The 19469-nt window shown below is 43.2% G+C and overlaps 1 protein-coding gene across 6 annotated transcripts in view; it reads right to left on the reverse strand.

Moving 5' to 3' along the window:
* Nucleotides 1-19469, reverse strand: part of camta1a (calmodulin binding transcription activator 1a) — a 289846-nt gene that overhangs the window by 116211 nt on the left and 154166 nt on the right. For all 6 annotated transcript variants that reach the window (XM_051949098.1, XM_051949101.1, XM_051949097.1 and 3 more), the window contains one exon: nucleotides 14638-14773. In XM_051949098.1, the coding sequence (XP_051805058.1) occupies nucleotides 14638-14773 (136 nt within the window). The remainder of the gene's footprint in view (nucleotides 1-14637; nucleotides 14774-19469) is intronic.

The raw sequence follows: 19469 nt of genomic DNA on the forward strand, positions 1-19469 counted from the left end.
CAGGAAAAAGCAGGAGAACAATGTAGCGGGTGGTAAGGATGGGGGGTGGGGGGGAATCGGAGAAAGGAGCAAAGGTGGAATAAGAGCGGAAAGGGAAATCTGTGGGGAGTTGCATGTAGTCCACATAGTCTTTATGCTAATGCTGATTAAATAAGTGGGGCTGCTTGCGTCCTTGTTTTTGCTTTCAACATCATTTTTAGCGAGTGTGAAGAACAGCCATATTTGGAAACATGCACATTTCCTTTCTTTCACACCCTGCTCACTACCACTAACAACCAGTGCTGCTCTGCAATCATCCGTGCGGACTATTTTACACATTGACACCGAAGCTCATGTCAGGCGGGCCTGACAAGCATGTCTTGGGGTAAATTGAACCATACAGTGGCTATTCTGAAACAAAAAAGAGTCAGATGGAAGAAGAGGGCTCGGCATATTTCCTGCCAAGGGAGCTTTATGTGCTCGGATTGAAGATATTTTCACTGGCAGGGTGAATACTAAATTGCTTAGTGTCAGCTCATCACTTAAGGAGGATTGTTGGTGGGTATAATACTTCCCCGCACATGGCTTCTCCAAATAGTCTCAAGCCAGCCAACCCCTCTTAACTCTCTCCAAGCATCCTGACGTGGTGCTGTGGCTTGAGTCCTGTCTGTGGACACTAAGCTTTTAGTTATGACTCCCCAAACTCATCACTTTGGCTCAGATTCGTCTCTATGTCGCAGATTAATTTATAAATCCTCTTCAAGAGGGGGGTTAACTGACCAGTCAAAGTAAACATGACCACATTTTACCGAGGCACAGCTGAAGGGAAAGTGGCGGAAGATGGCTGGTTTTGCAGCAAATGAGATGGTGAGCATTCAGTGATCCCGCGGAAAAGCACAGCCCTTTTCCTGATAAATTGCAATTAAAAAAAAAAACACATTTGTCCTTGGCTATGTTATGTCCGTTTTTCTCTTCTGTCCGTTTGTCCATCTGCCTGTCTGTATCTAAGGGGCAGAATTAGATGGTCACATGACCATTCTGTGTTAGTGAAGATGGGCATGAGGGAATTACCTCACAGCTCCGTATCTTAAATCTGTGGGATTAAGCTCCATTAAACATGGAGCGCCGCCAAAGCTTTATCTCTGGATTTCACTCTGAGACAGAGCAGAGAGTACGAGGAGGAGGGAGTCAGGAGGGAGAAATAGCGATGAAACGTCCTTCACCTTTATCGACCAAATTATATAAAAAAAAGCAGGGATGAGAAAAATTGCTTGCCTGTTCCACAGTACAATGGTGGAAAAAAGAGCTTGGCCATTTTACACTCATGTGTGTAGCACATTTAAACACCCAGACAGCCTCTCCAACACTGGCCTCTACCTCTGGAGCTGCTCTTGGCATACACATGTATAAAACAGGCCTCTGCCTTTGGCACATAGGTCACTTAACAAGAAATGACCACTACTGAGCTTTAGTCCCCCTGCTCTAAGACAAAAACACACACTTACTCTAGCATCAACTAATAAAACTAAACCACTATTCCATTTCAATAGTTAACGAGTGTCTAGTGAGATTAACATTTTGCAGTGGTGAGCCGAGTCTTTTTCTTTGCAAAGGCAAAGTATACATGGTTTCATTTGAATAATAATAATAATAATAACAATAATACTAATACTAGTAATAATAATAATAATAATAATAAGAGCCATACGTAGACTTTAGCACACTGTCTGTGTCCATCTATGCTGTCACACAGAAAATTAACCAGAGCTTCGGTCAGTACATTAACTGTATAGCTAGAGATAAAAAAGGTGAGCATGATGGGAGTCGGGGTGGTCCAGTGATGAACACCTCCTGCGTCCTCCCTTCATCCTCTTACTCTCTCTCTCTTACTCTTCTCCCTCCTCTGGGCTGTTATTGATCTGATCTCCTCCTCTCTCAACTGGAGCCATGATTCATGTTGTTCCGACTGGCCCTCACTCACCACACACAGACACAGCTCAGTCATGCCCTCCCCTATCTATCTGTCCATCTGTCTCTGCCTGCTCTCCCTCTCTCGGGCCTCAGGCAAGTCAACCTGCTGTCTACACAGGGCCACTGTGGCCCCGTTTGCTCCTGTGTCTGGTTATTATTATTATTATTAGTAATAGTATTAGTCCTTGAAGTGAAAATCATCTTTTCCCATTAGGCATCCTTCTGTAATACCTCTTAAGGGATTTTATGATTTAAATTAACATTCAAAGATGACTCAAAGATTATGTTCTCACTCTGTCAGCTTTACATATAGTGCATGATGAAAATCACTTAAGAAGTGTATACAAGGAGACATTCAGCTGAATAATGGAAGTTTTAAACATATTTCAAAGTTTTCATGTAGCTCTACTGCCTTTGCAAATATTGATTAGGTTAAGAGGCATTTCTTGTCCTACAAGTAATTCAAAGAAGAATTTTCATCAATTTCTCTGTGTGCCATGTGCTATTTTTAAAATATATTTAGCATTCCCTGTTTATTCAGACTTGATCTTTCAAAGTGTTCCCATCCATTCCAATGCAGAATGTTCATTTTCTAATGAAAAAAAGCTAGAGGTGGAGAGAGAGAGAGAGGACCGAGGGAGAGAGAGAGAAAGAGAGGTGTATAGGCCTTGCAGGAGCAGAAGCACATAAAAGCCCAGCTTCAGCCAAGGCCCCTGCTCCAATGTGTAGAAATTAATTGAGTGAAAAAAATCTGCTGTTTAAGGTTGAGGTGGGTTATGGGAGGCAGTGTAACAATTGTTTTCTGTTTGCCAGGGGCTATATATCGTTCATTCCGGCTTTCTCTCTCCTCTCCACTCAGCACTCGCCTCTCCCTACCTCCCCACCCTCCCTCCTCCCTTACCATCCATCCACCTTCTAAGCCTCTCCTGCTCCCTCCTCTCCTTTTCATCAGTCTTTTATTTTCCACAGTTTACAGTTTTTCTGATTCATTTTTATCTCTCCCATTTTCATCTATCACATAGGAGATTTTTTGGTGTCTTTAAACGTAATTTTCTCGCAATAACAGGCTCCATTTATGAAATGAGCTTTTACTAAATCTGCTTATGTGTATGTTTGGCAAGGAAATTCACTCACATGCATGGCATATATACATATAAAGACACTATTTTCCCCCAGAGAGTCTTTCAGAAAAACTAAACATGTACGCAGATGCAATCGTTTGTGTGTGCATGTGTGTGAGAGTACACGTGTCAATGCATCCGTTTACATGCATGCATGCATCATTATTTGGTGACAGTAACAGGGGACCAGTGTCGACACACAATGCAGAACAAGCTTAGCACCCCCTTGGGCTTAAACAAATGACTCATTCTCTCTTCAAATTTGAATGTGCGACAGAAATCCACAGAAGTCTGCGGCTGCCTTTCATTTCAGCATTATCAAAAAAAAACAAAAAAAAACTAAACACATCAAAACAGCAACAACAAGCAAATCTAACAGAATCAGCATTTAAAATCAACAGAAACCGAAGAAAAAAGGAGGGACAAAGATGCATGCGCTGCAGAGGACACAGAAGCTAACATCTATTCAGATTACTGTGAAAAAAAAACAAGGTTAACAGTGATGTATCAGCAGGGAGTGGAAAACAAGAGAGATGTAGAGTGCAATACAAACAGAAGACGAGATGATAGGAAGAAGAGAAATAGAAAGCAGGAAGACACAACGTTATGACTAACAAAACTAACAGACCACTAATGAAGAGACTTTTATCTGCATTAGTATTTCCCGTGTTGCCCAAAGCAGAAGGGTTAAACCTGTTTCCTGTGTTAAACTCCTCTTTAGCACCCTTTCATGTAAAATATCAAACCTTTCAATATCACTCTGAGGAAAGCACAGTTGCTCACCCAGTATAATTCTATACAAACACTTAACTATTCTCTTTGAACTTTGCAGTTCCACTCATTATACCTCCTTTGAAGAGTGAATGTTAGAGCATTGGTACATTTTGATTTTGTAGTTATTAAATGCAACACAGCAGCAAATTATATCTAAATCACTGTTTTGCTGCTTAATAATACATAGGCCATAGGCAGCAGAATAAATAGCCAAGCAAAAAGAAAGATAAAGGTGGCCAATGAAGGAGATGCTAGAGTGGAACAAATTCATCTCACTGCAAACGTCAACAGACAAATATTTTTGCAGATGAGACAGAAAATCTCCAGTGAAATTGTGAGGCTTTTTGAGTAAAGAGAAGACAATGTCACTGGGTGATTCCTCCTTAAAGCCTTTGCCTCCTCTGCCCCACAGTCCTACACCAGCACCAGCATTACATTCTCTATGTGAAAGATATTTAAGAACCAAGTTCGGGGAAGACGAGATGGTTCTGCCAAGGCTGTAAAGGAAAACTGCTGCTCTTGACATAAGAGCTGGCCTTCACTACAAGAATAGTTTCATATCAACTGACAGCTAAGTGGCTTTTTCAAAGAGAAGGAGATGGACGTAATAAACACAGAGAAACAGGAAACGGAACCAGATCAAGATCAGGTGAAAGTGTAACTTGCAGGCTTAATAAAGGCATATCCTGAAGAAATATACAAGGCACTTCCCGCAATTTAGTGTAACACATTTTGCAGGTTTCAAGGAAAACACAACCACTCTTTGATTCTACTTAATACTCAGACATCAGCTGACCCTTTGGTCCTGGCCTGTAGACAAAAATGGCCCCAGAAATGTGTGAACCTGCCAAAAGCTGGGTGTAGATCATAAAACACAGATTTTACAAAGGAGTGCCATAAGGGAGGCGAGAGTAAAAGTGATGCTGAAACAACTTGCTTTTCTTTGAACTCCTACCTTTTAATTCAAGCGAATCAACTGCATCCAGCAACGATCTGAGATCTAGACCAGAGTGGGCCCTAAGTACATAACAGTGTGCTCTTTATCACTTGGTAGCGGAATTTTCTGTGCAGTATGAATTTCTGAAGAGTGTTCTGGCCTGGATCTGTGAAATGGTAGAAGGCAGAAGCCTTGGTGAAAGTTGTTCATTAACATAAAACTCAGGCCCTTTGTTGCCCAGGGATCTGTGTTCTGCTCACGAGACCAAACAAAAGCACAATTCACACACTGGTGCAAACCAGAGTCATGCAAAGCCTGCTCACTGCCTTAAGTGCTGTTTTATTCACCCCTTCTACAAACTTCTTGCCCCCACTTTGCATATCGGTGTTGGTTCTGCTCTACTATTTCCGAGGAGGTTACATATTTCGAACTCAGTTGATTTGTCGCACAAACAGTATTAATAAGGATAATGAGCAATATGTGATAAAAACAAAAAGCATCCTTGTTCCTATCTCAAACGTTTTTCTTTTTTGCAGATATTCTAATGGCTTCAAGTCAACTTAATTTCATACTGTGATCCATTATTCTTTTGAATTGGTTTTTTACCACAGGAGCAAAGAGGGACTACAGCTGCTGCACAGCTTTCCCTATTTCAGGAGACCCAAGAGGGATGTGGGGAGCTACAGTGGGAATCCTCAATAAAGTCCGGTCTATAAATGGAAGACAGAGTTCTAATATTTTGCACTAAATTAAAATATTTCTCTGTCCGTTTTCTTGGGGATATTTCCTCCTTCCCCTTCCCAATAAAAAAAGAACACCCCTGTAGAGATGCCTCAGCATGACAACATCACAACACATGGCAACAAGTGGTAAATTACATTACGGGAGCTGTCGATAATGCACAGTTTTTTTTTGACAGGCTCCTTATATATTCAATCCCTACAGCAACCTTTCCAGAATTAGCCTCTAAAAGGGGTTGCTGGACTGAAATGGTAATAGTAGGGTCAGCATGAAAGGCAGACCGAGGGCTTAACTGCTGCTGAGTGATTTGGCAATTGTAAGATGTAAGAGATGAAAACTAATTACTATGGGCTTAAAGGAAAACCATGAGTAAAGTGGACGCTCCCAAGGCTGAGGGTAAGGTGTTCATGAGGGAAGGCTTTGGTTCAGTCGCTAATAACAACAGAACAACCCCCATTAAGCCGTTATGCTGGGGAGAAAGATCGCTGCTTTAATCTAATGTGTAGGATAAACAAAAAAAATGTACAACTAGAAAAGCATTCGGAGAGCGCCTGGGTCATTCCATGAAATCGATGCCTTTTGCGTCCCCAAGAAATAATCAGTCATACAATTATGATAACAACAAATTAATATTTCATTTAAAAATATAACATTACCCTGTCTTCTCTCCTTAATATAACATCAAATTAAAGTCAGTGAAATGTTATTTTAATTAATTTAAATTACTTTCATGCTGAAGAGGGTGAGGTTTTTGGCCTGTCCCTCACTGTTATTGTTGTATGTGTACAGGACTTTTCATTTGTAAAATGTAGGCAAAATGTTAAAATTTTTACATTTACATGTAGTTTAAAGTATGATCTTATTGTAAAACAGTGTTTTTGGTAATAATAATATATATTAACCATTATAAATTACCAATTTATCGGCGTCCCCTGATTTCGTGTCAACCCTGTTACCCTAACTAAAAAACCTTATAAAAATAATGGTACATTCCAGATTTGACAGGATTTAAAGGAGGTTGCATCATCTCGGAACCAGGATGCTAACAGCTCATTGACAAGTAAGTTTCTCTCATCTCTGATTTGGTATTTTGAATTTTTTTCAAGGTTTAACCAGGGGGGACAAGCATACAACGTCAATCCTGTTACCAGTTTTTAACATATAAACCAACCCGGTCTCACGGGGATTCGTGAAACTGTCACGTAAGTTTTAGTTTCGGTTTCGTGCACACCAACACGATTTCGTCATGTGTGCACACGAAACCGAAACTAAAACTTACGTGACAGTTTCACGAATCCCCGTGAGATCGGGCTGTATAAACATAATCAATTTTCTATTTTTCAAAATATAATCAATATCTACAAGTAATTATCTTTCAAAGTACATAGCTTGCACTTTAACTAGCATTTATTTTAGCTAGCTACAAGCAAATTAGTTTAAAATGGTCAACCCTGTTACTGTCAACCCTGTTACCTTTCCACAGTAACAGGATTTGACATAATTAACAAATATTAAATAACACATCCTGAGATGGCACAATATAGTTTCCTGTCATTTTAGACCTTCTGTGATTCCTGGCTACTTAAAAAATAAAAAATTAAATATAGTTTAAATTTTACATTTTCAAAGTTGAAAAGGCACCGGTTTCGTGGAATGACTCGCCTACCTCCGCCAGGCCATCTGTCTGTCCATCTGTCTGTTAACAGCATAACTCAAAAAGTCATGGACGGATTGTATTGAGTTTCAACAGTTTGTGCAGAAAGCATAACATGCATGCACAGTGTAACAGCACAGTGTTTTGCACGCGGCGCCGCTGCACGCACGTACCGTTGCGCGCGCGTGACGATACCGTACGCGTCGCCGCCACTTCGTTTCGTCGGTCCCGACTCGCCCGGGCAGCCCGAAGCGGACGCGGGGGATTCGGCCGTCGCCCGGGATCGTTGCATCGACGCACGCGGCACCGCCGCACGCACGTGACGGTACCGTTGCTCTTACTTGTGCTCTTCCGGACATCCTGTAAAAATTTGGTGAAAATCCGTCCATGACTTTTTGAGTTATGCTGTTAACAGACGAACACACACACAGACGGACAGACAAACTCCGGTGATTACATATCCTCCTGGCGGAGGTAATAAATAAGAAGGGTATCCATTTTAGATACTCAGCCCCACTGTCACCCTGTCACTTAGACACCCTACCCACTGCCCATGGTAAGATTTAAAGCTAAATCCAGCTATTTCTAACAAAGAGCTCAATAAGAATGTAATTTGAAACAACTGATTGTTGCTCATTATTATGCCATGAAGCTTTATTTATTCTCTCTTTCCAAGTTTCTGTTTACCCCGTATTATCCTGGAATGAGAAGACCAGCAACTTAACCATTTTCTCATGCCAACGCAGCCACTCAGTATTACTAAATGTGAGAGCTGAAGGTTAGCTGAGTTATAACCATGGAAACCGTTCTTTAAAATATCACTCACAGATTGCCCTTAACTCCTCCACTATCAGGTAATTCAAAAGGGAAGAACTAATGTGCTCTGAGGCAATAGAAAAAATAGTGAATAACAAGGCAGTCTCCAGGAGAAAGGAGAACACGACGGAAAAAATAATCAATTTACTGTCTTCACAGAGCAGACAACTGACTCTTGTCTAGCAGACAGCATTTAACTTTGAATAAAAATGTAAAATACTAACTTTTTATTCTTTGCTGAGGGCGTCGCCTGTATCAGTAATCTGATCTTAATTTCACAGTTGACTTGGAGCAGGGGCAGGAGTAAAAGGAAGCATGGTGTCACCTCCTCACAGAAACGGGTTTGTTTAGTGCCCTCTCACATCTGGCCTCACAATCTGGTGATATCAGCCACTGCATCTGTAAATCACTGTTACCACTGCTACTGGAAACACATACACACACCCAAAGCAACTCCATTTCACAGATCTGCTGCTACTCATTACAACTTGCCAGTGTGGCCATGAAATTGTAGAATGTTATTTTTTTTCTTCCAAATTTAAACTAGCAGCGAAAAAGGAACACAGAATTCAGATATTAATTTGCTTAAATGGACGAAAAACATACATTTTTGATTTGTTAAAAAAGAAAGGGATAGACTACTTGTAAAAAAAGGAGTTAAATGTTGAAGGTCATGAGATATTGAAAGCCAATGCAGTGTAGCATCCAGCGTGCATCCAGTAGCATCCACTCCATTACAACATTAGCAACTAATGTTTTGACATTTGTCTTCATTATTATCAATGAACAGAGGCGATTGAGCCACCAGCATGCTCCATTACCTTCCTTCATTGCACAGTTGCACAGTTGAAATCACACATTAGGGTGGATCCAACATAAAATGACAAGTTACGGGGGCTAAGGACGCACCAGCTGATTATTTAGGTGGTGGAGGGTGAGAGGGTTGGGAGAAGGGATGGTGGGGTGGAACAGAGGCAGGAATGGGAATTGGGGAATTGGTAGAGAACTGTACTGGCATTAAAGTCTGGGGAGCATGGGGGCACAGAGCAGCACAGCACACCTTAAGAAGAGAAGCTCATTTCAATCGGTATAATTAGCCTGTGGTAATGAAATAAGTCAGAGGCACTGCCACCTTCACTTAAGAGAAAATCGATCTGTGTTTGAGGGAGTTTATTAAAGCTTAGGAATAATGGGAAGATAGGATAGAAGGGGTGGAGGAGTGGAGGAGATGGCGGTTGAGCGCACATTACCAGCTAATCAGCTATAAAGAGATGGTAGTATTGGGGTAGAAGCTTGACAAGAAGCAGAAGAGAGATCAGTTGGAGTTTGTCAAAGCAGATGTGTTTGAGGCTTCTGCTATTTCACAGTGAGAAGCCAGGGGATGCTAGAGCGATACACACTATAAGACATACATCCTGAATATAAAGATGACATCACTCTGTGGGACAATAAAGTCAATCAAAATCTGGCATGACCACGAATTTGGATTGATAAATAGTCATTGGACATCCTCAGAGTGATCCCTGTGGAAGTCTGCCATGGTCAGGAGCTGGTGAACAACTTGGTAAGAGCAGGGTGTGGTGAGATAATTACTGATGGACATTTCTCCTCAGGTGCCCCAAATGCATGATGGTTGATGTGGGTGCTGCTTGCTCATTTATCCAGCCGTCTGGCCAACTCACCTGGAGTGATGGGGGAGACGTCAGGAAGGCAGGCTGCTATTTCACGGCCTGTTAAGCGCTAATGCCGCAACATGCCCTGCGCTCCAATTTTAGGGAACAGGGAGCATTACCGCCCAACTCAAGGTTCTGTCCGTCTGGACTGTGGACTTGGACAGTAGCGTGAGGGGGGTCGGAGGCAAGGAGAAAGAGAGGCAGGAGTACAAGAGGATAGTGGAAAGTCTACTGAATGAATTAAAAGACTGACAAATGAAAGAAGTAGAGAAAAGGGTAGGAAGAGAGAAAGTATCGCAAAAAAGAAAAAAAAACTGTAAAAGGCAGAGACAAGGAGAGGGGGGAGAAAGAGAGTAGAGCCTTGGTTTACACGGGCTGCTGAGCCAGCACTGCGGAGCAGACAGGACAGCAGCAGCACACGCTGACATCTACTCCTGCCATGCAAGGCTGCCTCTCGCAGGCCCCAGAAGGCCCCTTGCTCCCGGACTTGCAGCCTCTCCCTTGCCAGAGCTACTGAACATCACTAGCCTGACCCACCCACAACACTTGTCCTCACTGTGCACTAAACCTGGCCCATGTAATAACCGCAGAGCCGCTATTAAGCACTGAATGGCTGGGGAATCAGAGCAGCTACAGCCCAGCATAAACGATGTAAAGAATCTCCTGTAAAACAAACGAGCTTATGCTCAAATTATGTCAACTCTTTGTGCTCCGCATTGAGAAAGTGTGATGTGAATTATGCATAAAAGCAGATCTTTCTTTCTTCCTTCTAAATGAAGTAGTAAACTGAAATGGATAGCTGTTGATCCTTTTCCTGCAGTCACTGAACTGAGGACAAAGGCCAAGTCATTTGTATGTCCACACGGTAAACATGAGTGTGCATGACGGGTCACAGTTTCAATCACAGGCTAGTTACAGCAGTGATGGATCACCACTCTCACCACCTTGCTCTGTCAGTGTAAGGGGTGAGGTGTTTAGAGGACATGACTCAGGTCCTCTAAGGCTGCAAGGTGTGTATGCGCACACAAACACAACAAAACACTCAAGAGAGCAAAAAAAATAAATTCAGCCCAAACTAAGTCTGCACTGTATGTTTATATAGAGTATGTGCAATAGCAGTTATGGTCCAATTTCTATAAGCTCCCTTGTGGCCTCGCAGTCCTAAGTCTGTTCCTGCTTCTGTTTTCTCTTCCCTCCAAACTCTCATATTCATACCCTGCACTCGCTCTGCTGCTCACAGACCAGTTAAATCTGGAAAATTATACTTGTTACAAGACATGGAGGCTCACAGACAAAATCACAAGATGAAGTTACAAGTTCTTCCAAGTTGCTACCAAAACCTCAGTAAGCCATCAGTCTCTGTGAGTGTGTCTGTGACTCATGATGATTTTGCTCCAGCAAACTCTTATTCTCATGTTATTGCATACTGTACATTGCACACTTTAATGATTTAACAATTGTACTATATCTGAGCCTTCAGCAGCTTATTAGGACTTGTGGACATGCAATACTGTGACTGTTACAAGTGCAGCATTCAGTGTTCATTTCAAGTGTCATGGCAACGCAGCAGGACATATGTACTAGCCTAGCCATGCTACACCCATGTTTCTGACAGCACAAGGGTCTAGGGAAGCTCGACAGGGAGGGAGGCGGGCTAAAAGGTTGTCTATCAAATCCCTCTGCAGCAATTGGGTAGGTATACAACCAATCAACGCAACGAATAGGCTGACGTAGTTCCGAGAGCACCGGCGGATTGTGGCTAAGTCCCATTAGCTTCCCAACCAGCAGAGCCAACTGGTATATTAAGGATTTGCCATATCCCGTCGGCATAAGTCCAAATACGTCTTTCTTCTCAATGAAACACTTAAGTGCCGTCCTTTGTTTATCTTTCAAGTTGAATTTTAGCTTCAAATCTTTAAGGGCTGTGGCCAAAGCCGAGTCGAAAGATAACTGTTTATTGTGTGCCGGTTGTTTCTGTCAGAATCGTCACGCCTCTGTCGTCACTTCGTTACGCCCGCATTCTGACTCTACACTTCATGGTGATTGGTCCGGCCAGTTTTAGGAGAATCCAGCCTCGAGCCTTATGGAGGGTAACCAGAACCACCCTGGCAGAGAATTAAATTCGTTGCCGTGGGTTGTCTAGCGCGGCTAGGCTACATATGTACACCAAACTACATAAAATATGAAGTGAATCTGATGTGCTGCCTTAAACAAAAACCTGTGTTGTCCAATGTTTCAGGAGATTCCTCACCTGAAACACAGCTGAAAATGACTGTCACAGCTATGTGAATATTTTATTACAGTGATTCAGAAACATTCATGCTGTCAACATGTCGGAAACGTAAACTTTTGTATGTCTGTTATCATTGTTGGTCCGAAAACCAGGTTATCAGGCCATTTTCATTTAAACTGGGCTGGGGTGGTATAGCAATCATTAGCAGTATTAGGAAAAAGTGTGCATGAAGTACACATTAAATGCACTGAATGTTTGTATTTTTCTGACATGGGACACTCTTGCTTACTACATGGCAGTGTGAGAATGCACATTTAAGTGGGCCTGACTATGACTTAGTTACCCCCTGTAGGTTTCTGAGCCTTTGTCCTGTTTCTGCATCAGCCCCTTTAGGATTCTCTGCCTGTTTTTGGCCTTTGCCTTTAGACTTCCCGTTTTCACATTTTTTCTTGTCATTCTCATACTTGTTGCTGAATTTACCTCTCACCATTCCTCTTTGGATGATTCTGCATGCACTGACTATAATAAAACTGGGTTTTTTTCTCAGTATCTCTGAGTTGTGCATTTTACTCGGGTAAGCCAACTGAGGAAGAGACTCCAAAGAAAAACAGCTGCTTTTCTGGTGCATTGACCAGCGCAGATGCTGGTAAATAGAAAGCACATCACAGTATTCTGAGGTCAATGCTTCCATGTGTGTTGCGGTGTGTCTTGTTGATATAGCAGACTGCAGAAATAAGGCAGATGTGTGAGAAGCTCTCAAGGTCAAAACTGGGTACTTAACATACACTCACAGGCGACGTTGTTAGGGGCACTTGCCAAATCTCATGCAATCCAGTACAAAAGGTCTGTAAAAAATTGTAATTTTCCAAAGCTTCTACATATGTTTTTTTTCATGTCAAAAAAGTTCTAGTTTGACTTTGTGCCTATTAATAAGCTTATAGTGAGTGGAAAAGTGTGAACTCCATCACATTTGAGAGTAGTCCTCATTTTGTCCACAGCATTAACATACAGGAAGAAAAGCATGTAATTGTAATAGTCTTGATTAGTTTCCAAGTCCATCTCTCAAACTGCAATAAAGAGTTTGCTATTAATTTCTTCCCAAGTTTATTAAGATGCATCGGGAGCACGGAGAATGATACAGGCAGCCTTGAAAGAAATTTCATATTGCTTGATGATTACACGCGAGCCCTTGGTTCAATCCTGTCTGCCACTCATAGCCTATGGGAAGGTGGATGTCAGGCTAGGAAAGCCTTGTAAATTAGAGCCTCTCTGCAAATGTTTACAACATATATTAAGTGGATTTTATCCTGCCAAAGACCAGGAAACTAGCTTCTCCCCAGTACCACCAAGAAGCCCTAATGGCCATTCATGAGCAAAAATTAAAAGGTGAAATTGTCAGCTATATGTCTTCTCTATAAGTTTGAGGTTTTGCAGTTAACTAAGTTTTTATAGCCAGTGGAACCGCATCTTAATGCACTTCTTGCCTTGCTGTCAACACATAACTCTGACAGTTGCCACTTGGCTCCAGTGGACTCTGTGTAGATGCCAATAACACAGGGAGTAGGCTGGTCTTTTTAGTTTTTCATTTATGTGAGAAACTAGGCCACAAAGGGCAGAACAACTTCCCAGTCCCTGTCTGTACAGGTTTATGTATTCTGAGAGTATTAACAAAGTCAGAGCCCACGCATTAACATTATCTGAACACAGGCTGTCTTCACACATTAATTCAACCAGAATAATGCAAGTTGGCTGACTAAACCGTCTTTAAAGCTAGTGCTGTCAGAAACTGGAAATATATGTAATAGTCCAAAAGGATGGATGTGTGGAGTCCCAACAGGTTATCAGACCACTGCAGGACCAGAGATGACACTGAGCTGGCTAGGCGAAAGAAGAGGCCATTTTCTTGGAGTGACAAATATCTGGAGGAGTACAAACAGAGAGCAGAGCCCCTGTTGGGAGAATGCCTGAGCTTTGTCTTTGTCACACTGTGTGACACAGACGCACAGCACCACTCCCCGAGGTGTGCTGCTATGTGTACATATGTGCACACACAAACACACACACACACACATAGACACACACACATGAATAGGAGTCCAAAATCTCTCACTCTCGCATCTCTAACTCCATCTCAAGTCAGCCACTGTGCTTGTGGCTAAATGTGTGACAGAGACTAGCACCCAAACTACTGAAAACTAAGGAAGTGTCTAAGTATGAGTCTTTCTTTGTCTCATTAATGGGACTGCTAATAAATCAGCCAAGGTTCCAACACTTCACTGCCACCACATCAGGCCTATCGAGAGCCTAGGTGAGCCAAGGACAGATACAACTGGGCCTTTTATGGCAGCAGCTGGTATGGGGAGTGACTTGGAGTGAGGTGAGGGAACACTAGCTCCACAGTACCACAGTACTGCTTTGAGCCAGCAAGATTAATGTAGGCTCTCTGGAGCAAAGGCAACATCCAGAGCTTTAATAAGGTACAAACAATCGGTTCCACTCCACTGGCTTCCCAGGGAAAACTATTGTTGTGCCGCATTGTTTCTTGGTGAGGTTCCTTGGAGACACAGGCTGACTGCAGCATGTGACTGTCTCCATTACAGCCAAGGGAGAGCTCACTGTAGACCTCTGTTTGTCTGTGTCAGGATGAAGGCTGGCTCTCACCCACCCCATACCCACCCCCAATCCACGTCTTTCCCCATTTACTCCATCTAAATCCAAACTCTTGTCAGCCCACTCACCTCAACTCCCTGAACTTTCAACTTCATGTGATCCTCCCGTGTGGTCTTCCCGTCTTTCCTCTTCTTCCAGCAGTAGCCATCTTTTCTGTACTTCACCTTCTTCCTATTGTACAGTATCATCGACCCATTCTGCGGCCTGGATCCGTGGAGACAAGACAGATGAAGAGCAAAAGAGAGAAAGATGAGATGAGAAGAATTTTTAGGCAAAGCTACAGCACAGCTTAGGGACTCATTTTAGAGATGTACAAAGAGGCCTGACACGAGTCTGCGCCAGGCAGAAAATGCACCAGTGACTTAGATGACAAGACTTCTTTATGGTGTTTTTCAGCATTGGTATGCACAGTTTGACAATGAACAAAGCACCCTTCAGCATACATTTCTTCCACTGAGAAGTGTGTGCACTGTGAGGAGTTAAAGTGACACTCCTCTCGGAGTAAATTATATGAAGGCCAGTGTGTAAGGCAAGCAGCATGGAGGGGTGCAGAGTAGGGTGGGGGGAGGCATGGGCTTCCTTCCTTATCTCTCATTCATCCAACTTAAATGAGTTGTGGTGTTGGAAGTCCCTAGGGGAAAGAGAAGATCCTCGCTCACACTCCATTCATAATTCATTCTCTCTCCACCAGACCACAGCCTTTAGGCTCATAATGATATAATGTAACTATTTGATGATAATCTGCCTTTCCACTTCGATTTGTAATGGAGGCATTTGGCGCTCACTGTTAAGCATTAACAGAAAGTGTAGCATAAAACATTTATGGCGTTCTCAACAATTAGGGAACAGTAAGACATAGTTTTGTGTGTATGCATTTGTATTTGCGCATGTATTGTTGAGAGGTTATACATCATCAGTATTAATCCATACATATACCACACTGAACACTCTGCACAGTTTCCCATACACTCATCCATGCTTCAGACACACATGCAGTTAGTCGTGTTTCTATCACTTCAGAGGACATTATATGGATTTCCTGGAAAATCAACTTAACCTCAACTATTACCTGTTCAACCAAATCTTTCCAAACTCTGCCTTCACTTCACAGTATGATCACCTGAATTTGGGGACAAAAAGCAAGTCCTCATAAAACAAGTCCAGTCCCTACATTGTGACTATGCACACATATTTATGTCCCCACAACACAAGAAATACAAGTAGACACACACTACACACAGCTGCTATGATTTGGAGCTCTACCAAATGAGAACAGGTTTGCCTCAGAGTTTGGTGCCGCACAGTGAATGAATGGGAAAGCCGCCTGCCCAAGCTGCTGAGGAAGCAGTGTAACTGAAGGGGGCTTAACCATCCAGTCAGCTGGTGAGCCTTGTTAGCCTTGTGCTCATTGCTCTCATGCATAAGCACAACACACAGACATAAAAAAAAACTAGAAACACAAAAGCCAGAAAAACTCCCATCAAAGCGGGGGGAGAGAGAGAGAGAGAGAGCTGAGTTGATTTGTGCCTTCTATAACAATAACCAAAAATAAGAAAACCCAATGGTTGTTTTGCATTGTTTTGTTGTTTATTGTTAAATTTTTTTCCACAAGGTTTATTTATAACGCTGCATGCATCATTTTGCAAGGCTGCCTTTGGGGGCCAGGGCGTGTGTTTATCTTGGTATCACTCATCAATCATTTTTCTGGCTGGATCTCAGGGGCCAGTGGAGAGGGAGGAGAAGGGGGAGGTGGGGTCCCTGCAGTCCCCCCTCTGTGGCCCCTGACAGCACCTTCTAATGAGAGACGCCACTCACACACCGACGTGCTCACTCCGCACTGATCTCCCTTCCTCCCTATCCTCCCCCCTTCCTCTCTCCACAGCCCTCTCTTCTTGCCGTCAGTCAACTCGAGCTGTGCACCAGGGAATGTCTTTGTCTCCTCCCTCGCTCCAACTCCTTTTCTGCTTTCTCTCTCTCCCCCCTTGTTTCATCTGTCTCAGGATCCCTCACCTCCACTCTCCCACACCTCCCTCTCTCCCCTGCTGTTTCCCCCTTACTCACTCCCCTGTCTTGTTTAGTACTTAGTATACTTTTGCAGAAAACAACTATTAAACAGACATCTTTATTGGTCAGTTTGAGAACTCCTCAACAGCTCTATGGGATATACACAAAGTATAAATTGCCTTTGGTTTACAGCATCCGTAATGTCACCTGTCGTGGATCTGTGATCATAAATGGCACTCGTGAACTAAGAACTTTGCAGATTGTTGCAGTCTCAACGTGCACTCTTTCAGATTTGCATCCCAAATGTCATCTGAAGGATACTCATCCGACATGCCTCCATCAGCACTTGGTATCAATCAAACACAGAGATGGCCCTCTCTAAAAGTTTGATGCCATTATTTGTTTCAATATCATTCCGGGTTTTGTCCTTCAAAAGATACAAGGAGTGTGTGCTTCTTAAAATGTAGCTCTGCGTGAGACAAAAAGATGGGCGCGGATGAGATAAGGCAGAAAATCAAATGACACAGGGCTATCTGATCTCCTCCAGAGCACTGGAAATTGGGGTGAGGCTTCGGTGTCAGAGGCTCCATGCCGTATTTATCGGCTCGGCGCAAAAACTTATTCGCTCAGCTATTTTTGAGGGCTGTTAGGTAGATGCTATTTTCAATTCAAGGCACTTTGGACCCAGAAGAGAGAGCCTATACACCCCTTCTGGGGTAGGTCTGAGGCAGAGACCAGTCTAAAATGCATGCTTTGGCAACATAATGCGTTTCCTCTCCCTCCTGCTGTCTCCCTCTTTCCCTCCCACTCATCTCCTACCACTGTATACTTAGGCGTTTCAATTAATCTTATCAGAATTACACATATTTATACATGAGGGGAAAAAGCTAACTGCTCTGTTATCAAAGAAGCGTGACAGGAGGCCCTCTGTCTCAGATGCCTAAATGTGGCAGATTAATATGGAAATACTGGCCTCTGACAAAGTGCACACAAGCTCCACAGCTGCCTCTCTCTTCTTTGGAGTTTGCAGCGATAATAAGCTTTACCCTGAGGGTGGTGTTAGGCCTTGTCCAGTCCTTTAGGAATCATTCATTTACCCAGGTAATGGCATTCGCTCAATCAGATTTGTTCATTTGAAAAAGTCAGGGGAGGGTGGGGGTTTTATGAGGCTGATGACGTGTTCAGCATGGATAAAAACGCCTAAGCAGGGGAGCCCTGGCCCACAGACAGGCAAAACACTGCACAGAGTCTCAGCTCCACCGTCTGAAGGCCTATCGGCACGAACAGAGGAAGGAAGAAAAAGCTAAACACACAGACAGACAAATCTGCGTGAGTGTGAAGGATTCTCCTGCCAGCAATGGTTGGTGAGGAGGAGCTGTGGTGAATCATCCAAAGAGAATAAAAAGAAACACAACATGTACTCAATATATTTCTTAAAAGACATGAAATAAACGCAAAATGTACTCGCTTCTCTCAGTGTGCTTGAGTGTAAGACAAGATTTTAATTGCCATTCCAGGTTATAATGGTAAGAATTCTGTGTTTTGGGTTGTAGTCTTGTCAAAAGGATGAAATATTTCAGTCTTGGTGAGGTGGTGTAGTCCAGTCTGCCTTATTCCCTGTGATGCTCTGGGTTTGATTAAAACCATACAGTACATGCTGTTTTTCTCCCCAGCAAGCTCCTACTGACATAGGATAGGATAGGATAGATAGGATAGGAGAGGAGAGGAGAGGAGAGGAGAGGAGAGGAGAGGAGAGGAGAGGAGAGGAGAGGAGAGGAGAGGAGAGTTGGGCTGAAGAGGCTTTGAAGATCGGAGGGTGAGCTGGTTGGGGCCTGAAGAGGCTCAGGAGGGAGGCGACACCTGCTGTTCTCAATTACCCATCAGAGCCTTCAGCCATCACAGCCTTTACCCCACTGCGTCAACAACCACACTCACACCTACTACCTAACCAAACATATCCACATACACACACACCTGCGTTTTGTGTCACACACACACACCAATCCTATTAAGTATAAATATGAGGACGAATATGCCCCTGAGCAGTCGCACACAAGCATAGCACACATGCACATAAAGTTTCTAGTAACCCTGTTGTTCCATCTAGGGATAACATTAATAACAAGGAAAGTGACAGAACATCAATAACACGCTGATGTTGGTCATTACTGCTTCTGTCAATCACAGGTAAAACATGGATCACATGAGTTACAGCACACACGTGCGCGAGAACACATGCACACATCTGGAGCTGCCGAAACCCAGTCGAGGCTTTTCACATGTAATGTAATTACCGTGCAAGCAATGGTGCTCTATTAGATGGCACATCATCTTTGAGCTATATGTGAGAGCAGAAAGGTGCTGGCTCCGCGTCAGAAACCCCTATCTGGACGCATCACGTGCAATTGATGACTCGCAGATAAGCCGCTCCTTTCAGCTCTGCCAAAGAATGCATCAGGAAGTGGGGCGTTCGCTAAAACTACTTTAAATGTAAATCTGCCACGGCCTCAGGATTGAGATTCATCGTCTGCACTGCTCCGAACCCCTCCAACTCCCCCGCTAGCGCGCCTATGTCGAGACGCCGCAGGTCGTGTTCCTTTTTGACTGCCAATGAGGCCTCAGCACCTGGTCACTGTGATGCCCACAGCTCCTACTACTCTGGTCCTGAGCGGCTTCAGTCCTCAGCAATGAATGCTCAATGATACATGATAATCAAGGAAATGAGGGGCAGTGTGGAGGGTCAGTCAGCTGGAACAAGTCATGTAGCATCTTTTAAATTATATCGCATCATCTCTCGTTCCACCTTACATATTAATTGCTTGCTTTCGACTTTGGACTGTCAAGGTATTAAGGATAAATTAAGAGAGAAAACAGCAACTGACATGATTTAGTCCGA

The sequence above is a fragment of the Acanthochromis polyacanthus genome, chromosome 6, assembly GCF_021347895.1.
Source record: "Acanthochromis polyacanthus isolate Apoly-LR-REF ecotype Palm Island chromosome 6, KAUST_Apoly_ChrSc, whole genome shotgun sequence".
NCBI lineage: Eukaryota > Metazoa > Chordata > Actinopteri > Pomacentridae > Acanthochromis > Acanthochromis polyacanthus.